We start from the raw sequence: 6,429 nt of genomic DNA on the forward strand, positions 1-6,429 counted from the left end.
CAATACATAGTAATAATTTTCTCTTTAAATTCAAAAAAAAAAGGGGAGAAAATTAATTCCAATCTTATCTAATTTAATCATGTTCCGATTCACAACCCTATCAATTCTATCTATGTTCTTCACTGAAGTCCATTTTCATCGTTGTATTGCACTTTCTTCATTTCAATTGTTTTCATGTTAATAAAGCGTTCAAAAGTTGCTTTTCATATTACAATTTTTGTCCAAAATTATTCTTTACTCCTAAAATAATTCAACATAACACGTCTCTTCCCTTCCTACAAATGTACTTTGATGTAAATTTCTTATCAAGAGAATTTCTTAAAGAAAACTTTGATGTTAAATTAGAATTTTCTTTTAAGCTTAATCATTTAACACCAAACAGCCAATGTAAACAAATAATTTAAGTCTTATTCTATGTTAGTTGGTGCCTGATGGTTGGAATTTTATCATTTTTAATTCCTCCATTGCTAGCATATTATTTCAACCATTCTTCAAAAACAAAATAAAAGAATTACTTACTATTGCACTCATTTATATACTTTTATTGTTTACACTCGTAAAAGTCGCTTTTTTAGTTGTATAATAATAACTTTAAAAGAAATCATAGACCATAAATTAAGGTACTTAGAACCTATTGAATTTGAAAAATTGTGAATAGATCACACATTCAATAATAATGTTATGAAATAATTTAGATTAACCCCAAATAATGTAGAAGAAGGTATGCCATTATTATTCTCAATAATAGAACATGATACTAGATCTTTTGGTCACATCTTGGGGATAAAAAAAACAAAAACAAAAATTTTCACATCCTTATATATATATTTTTTATATCAAAACACATTTTGTTATATAGTATTCAGAAACAAAGTAGAATATCATTATTAAATGAAATGGGGGCCTAAAATATATTATTCCTAACTTTTTTTCTATCGTTTTAGATCTTGTTGAACATGATACATGAACCAAGAACATGAATGAATGAACCTTAAAATGTGAATAATGGCTTTGAAGATATCAACCAATGGAGGTTGCTTTAGATGCAAAATATTTTATATGATATTTGATTTGATCAAACATTTCTGCCTTTTTTTCTTAACATACATTATTTGGAGACCCAAATCCGATTTTGTTGTTATAGAAGGAACTACATGTCGGAATCTCAACAGAGAATTATCCACAATGAAACGACAAGAGACAAACAGCACGAACAATTGAGATGGCCAATCCAGCTAGGCTGAGCCCAATAATACAATATAAACTAACAAACAATTTCATTATACATCTTACATGTTACAAAAGCCAAACTCTTCCTCCAAGGTTCTCTAATACTAATATATATTAACAGAATATTTGTAATCACAATCCCAAGCCGGTAACCGTGCAATCTAGTTGATCTTTCGAGCTTGTTTCAGTGAAGGCATTGCAGAATGAAGAGAGGACGATGAAGATTTTCGACAAGCCTTTGATGCTACTTTTCAAATATAGTTTTCTTTTCCATAATTATGAGGGTATTTTGAAGTGAAATAGCCATGATATGACGAAGGCGAAAACCATGCAGGCGAGTAAGAAGTTCAGGAACCTGTGGCCTTGCCAGAAGTTTCGTGCCTCTGTAGAGTGTGGTGGCATCACGATAGCAGCTGTAGCAGTTGCTGTTGTTGCTTCGTTTGGTTCATTGCGTTGCTCTGTTGAATCGGCTTCATAAGTACCAGTAACATTGTGTGCAATTGATCCACAGATCTCACATGTGCTGTAACAAATTACAAATGGATCAGTGCAAGGTTGTTGAGCTTTTCCAAGTTTGAACAGTATTTGCTTTTTCCCTCGTCTTATATTCCAGATAACATAACTTTCAAATTTCTTTATACACCATAGTCAGCTAATAGAATAACATGAATCACAAACAAGTTTTCTAGTTATACAGCACTCTCTAATAGTGAAAAGTTTTCCTGGCCAAACTATATATGGTTCATAGCAGGGTCAAATGGAATAAAGTTCTTCACAAACCAAACTATTACGATTCAATTCTTTCAATATGCTCACTGTATTCATCATGGGAAAAATATGTTCAACTTATGCAGAAGATAGAGTGAAGATAGTTTTTTAGCTTCTTACAGTCTACACACCCTTTTGACCGTCATCTGTATGTAATAAGCTTTAATCAATCAACAAACTTGAAAATGGAAAGAGGTTTCATATAGCCATACTTACTCCAGGTTGCAGTATAATGAATGAGGAAATAATCACATACAAATATTGTATCTCACATGTTCGATACCGTGAATTATTCGACAGCCAAACTAGCTTCACAGTCTTGAATGGTGATTTGAGAGTGGTGAAATGAAATAACAATCAACCTCAAACTGAAACTCTATCTTTGTGCATACAAGTATAAATCATTCTGAACAAGGGATGACATGAATATTGACAGCTATGCCGATCATGGAACTTGTGGAGATGTAAATATAGGTTAAACCTCGAAGAAAGATGTTTAAAACTCAAAACAAAACCTTTCTATATTGTATCATAAATAATGTCTGTATTAATTTTTGTAACATCTTCTGTAGGACAGTTCGAACTGATAAAGGAATGGTTAAAAAGAAACAAAGAATCTCACTGATTGGTCTTTTTAGGAATAAATGTTGATTCCATATATTTTTGTAGATACCAACATCATGCAATGAAGTAATAAAGAATATGCAGCAAAGGTTATGAATTTTTTTTCCACTGTTTCAAACTTCACACTAAAGTTGACCAGAAAGGCAAAAACAAAAAGGACACAATATGTTGAAAAAAGAATATTCAAACATTTGAACTCTGCTAAGAAAATGTGCTCTAATCAATATTACATCCAACTAAAGCAAGCAAATTATAGGCTAAAGAAATAAGCCTTTTCTACAAGACAGAAGGCAAAAGTTCTACATCAAGAAACACCTCCAATCGGTCTCATATCGTCCAATGCAAAATCCAACTTCTTTTACAAAGAAACACATTGTGTTTTGGCTTTGATCTTTAACAGGAAACGAATACGTGGATCCTAAAAAAGGCCGAGGATTTATAACGGCACCACTATTTCATAAGGCAGAAGCAAAAATAAAAATGAATACATAGTCTCAATTCTTTAGCATTTGGATTAAGCTGTTTTGCAGACACAAGGTCAGGAATTAGTCCTTTTTAGTCAAAGAAGGCTATCTTGACAGGATCAAACACAAATACAACCCAAATTCTTTAACATTACTAAAACACCAAGAGTAACAGAAGTCAACCACAGGTCCACAACTTTTAAGTAGAAGACAAACTTCAAGAGTAGTCAGAAAAGAGAAAAGGGAACGCTAAAATAAAAACAAAAACACCATGAGGAATAGGGAAATTTGAACTACAAGATTAAATCGAAGAAAACAAGGTTGGTATTCCAGATTCCAGGTATGTTTATAGTGGTATCAATCATTATATCCAAGGAATTGAAAAGTAAATGAAGACAAGAAGTGAACTTGAAAGCAAGAAACATTAGGTGTCATTCAATTTGAAAAAACTTACATGTCGCCCTTAATCTTGAACCAAGCCTCAGCACAGTGCTTATGAGCAGCAGCCAAATCATCTTTACAAGAACAACCCAGCTCAATAGGGATTCCAGATTCATGATTAGAAGCGTCCAAACTCAGATGACAAATCCTGCAATCCTTCTCGATTTTCGCCAAATGTACCTTAATCTCAGCCAACCCACATTCGAGATCCATCTCAACAGAGCACTCCGACACAGAGGATCCCCTTCTTTTCTCCACCGCCGCCGCCGCCGCCACCGCCACCCCATCTTCCTCCAGAATGTCAGCCCTGGAGTGGACCGAACACCGCCGCACATCATCGGAGTCAGTGCGAGGGCGTTGTTGGTGTTGTTCTACATCCATTGCGACAACGTGGGAGGCTTGGACGGTCGTCATCGCAAAGACCCAGAAAGAGAATCCTCATGTAATGGGTATGTGAGGCGAAAAGGAAGAATGGGGGGAGAGAGAAAGGAGACCCATGAAGGAAAAAACTTGATTTAGGGTGTGATGATTAATGAGTAATGGAGTGAGAAGTAGAAGAAGAAAGAGTGGTGGGTGTCCCCTGTTTCAGCGGCTTTGTTGGGGTGTCAGTGGCGATGTGCAGCAAAAAACAGAGTTGTTGCAGAGAGGAAGAAGACGACGAAAGATTTTGGAGACAATTTTTGGACTGCATAATGCAGAGAGCATCATTCAACTTCTTCTTTTTCCTTTTCTTTTTTCTTCACTCAAAAAGAAAAAGTAGAAAACGTGATCATCCAAATCATTGTTGGAAGGGAAATATAAATCTTTTTTGACACAAAAATTACATCACAAATTGTTTACAAAACAAAGAAAATTTCATTCAACCTTTCATTTTCCCAACCACAACCAAAACAATACAAATACCCCTACCCCTACCAGACCTTAGTTCAGATTATGTCGATCAATGTATTTAAATGATTGGACAATTAGAACAATTTAAACTTACTATGAGCAACTATTTTATCAATATACTTGAATACAAAGATTCCAATTACAAACTTGAAAACTATGTACTAATACATTTTGATCACATAAGAGTTAGGTTCTTTTTTTACAACTAACAGTAATTTAAAATAAAATTAAAAAAAGTATCTCACTTTTAATTTATAAGTAAACATTACAAAAAAAAAAATAGGTAAATATAAACTATGTGTACCAAATCTACAAAAAAAAACCTTGAAAAAAAATTTGAGAATTGACTACCTAATTTAAACGATGAAATGTAAACTATGGTTGGATGTCAATTAATTAAATCAATCACTTGTAATATTTTGTAAAATTAAAATTTGAAAGATTCAAATCTTTTAATTTCTTGATTAAAAGTTTATGCTTAAACTAAATATTAAGTTATATTCACGTTAAATGTAAACTAAATATTAGCGTTAGGAAGAAAAAAAACAATTGTAGAAAATTAAATTAGAAATTTAAAACTTAAACTATTAAAACCAAGTTGGATACTTTTAGATTAGAAAAGAAAATCAGTTAAACATATAATGTTGATGTAACTAATCTTTATCATTTATCTTTGTTTTGCTTTTAGGTTGAAATATATTTTTGGTCTTACGATAAGTTGATACTTGATGATTTTAGAGAAAAAGTCGAAGATACACACAAAACGGAATAGAAAATTGATATAATGTCATTTATTAAAATATAGTTTTCTTTCTATTTAAAAAAAAGGCATAAAAAATAATATGAAAAGGAAGACAAATGAAAATAATTTTTAAAAATTGGATAGGAAGAGAAAAATACGATGGAAAGAAAAAAGTTTGCAGAAGAAAGATTATGATAAAGAATGTAAAATATGGAACTTTTTTAAAAAATGAAACATTGGAATTTTTTCAATTTGTGATACGAACGGTAAATATTTCGTCGTTCGTTTGGTTTATAAAAATTAACCAAATATTTAAGATAATAACAATAAGAAAACAAAAATAGTGTACATACAAGTTGAGATGCATTCAAATAACCAAAAATAATATCAATCATCATCCCACATATTCTTTTTTTTCCTTTGGGAATTATTCTTTGGAATTTTAATATTACTCTAATTTACATTTCCAAAACATTTTTTACACTTATGAAACACATTGTATTTTATTAAATTAAATTATAGTCTCGTTCTTCTTTTTTTACATAGTTATTGTGAAATGTCCATTGATAGATTTGTTATACTCAAATACATTAAGTTATATGTTGGAATAAAATTTCATAACCTCCCTTTTAAGAAGTAAGAATTTCAATCTCTAATGTTAATTGTGTTGTTGCACTAAAAAATGTTTTAATTAATTGTGTTTTATTTTTTGTTTTTGGTTCCCTATGGTAGTACACATTAATTTAATATTTGAAAAAATATGATATTGATTTTAATTGAAACTATAGGCATGTTGTGTCTTCTTCTTTTTAGTCCAATGAGTAGCCATTTAATATTAGTGGCTCAATAAAATGAGTCATAAATTTTCCTCAAAAGAGTGTACAATTTGACCATTCAAACAACTTGAGTTTTTTTGTTTGTGTTTAATAAAATCTCTCATTAATATGATTATTAACTTAATCTAATACAATTATCATTCAACAATTTCAACGCTTTCATTTTTTACTCTATAATCTTTCTTTTTCTTTTGTATATAGAAACTAAAGTGGAGTAAACCTCGAACATTTAGAAAACGTAATCGACAATAAAATTCTAAAGAACGTTTACAAAATAGCAAAAAAAAAATTATGATATCACTATATTTTCTAAATTGTAAAAGTAGTAAATTTAAAATAGTCATATGATATCATTTGTCATTTGTCATATTTGCAATAGACAAAAAACAAAAAAGTGTTATGAATTGTTTTTTTCTAACTTTTTTTTTTGTTA

At 30.8% G+C, this 6,429-nt stretch overlaps 1 protein-coding gene across 1 annotated transcript; it reads right to left on the reverse strand.

Moving 5' to 3' along the window:
- Positions 1-1,070: 1,070 nt before the first annotated feature.
- On the reverse strand, positions 1,071-4,293 carry LOC101207404. Its single transcript, XM_004138389.3, has 2 exons — positions 3,541-4,293; positions 1,071-1,753 (listed from the first exon to the last, which is right to left on the reverse strand). The coding sequence occupies exons 1-2, from the start codon at positions 3,939-3,941 to the stop codon at positions 1,507-1,509; spliced, it is 648 nt and encodes a 215-aa protein (XP_004138437.1). The 5' UTR covers positions 3,942-4,293; the 3' UTR covers positions 1,071-1,506.
- Between the last annotated feature and the right edge of the window lie 2,136 nt (positions 4,294-6,429).

This window comes from Cucumis sativus, chromosome 6 (assembly GCF_000004075.3).
Source record: "Cucumis sativus cultivar 9930 chromosome 6, Cucumber_9930_V3, whole genome shotgun sequence".
NCBI lineage: Eukaryota > Viridiplantae > Streptophyta > Magnoliopsida > Cucurbitales > Cucurbitaceae > Cucumis > Cucumis sativus.

Coding starts and splice junctions, on each gene's coding strand:
- LOC101207404 (XM_004138389.3), bottom strand. CDS start 3,941: ATGACGACCGTCCAAGCCTCCCACGTTGTCGCAATGGATGTAGAACAA. Junction 1,754..3,540: donor TTCAAGATTAAGGGCGACAT/GTAAGTTTTTTC, acceptor AATTTGTTACAG/CACATGTGAGATCTGTGGAT.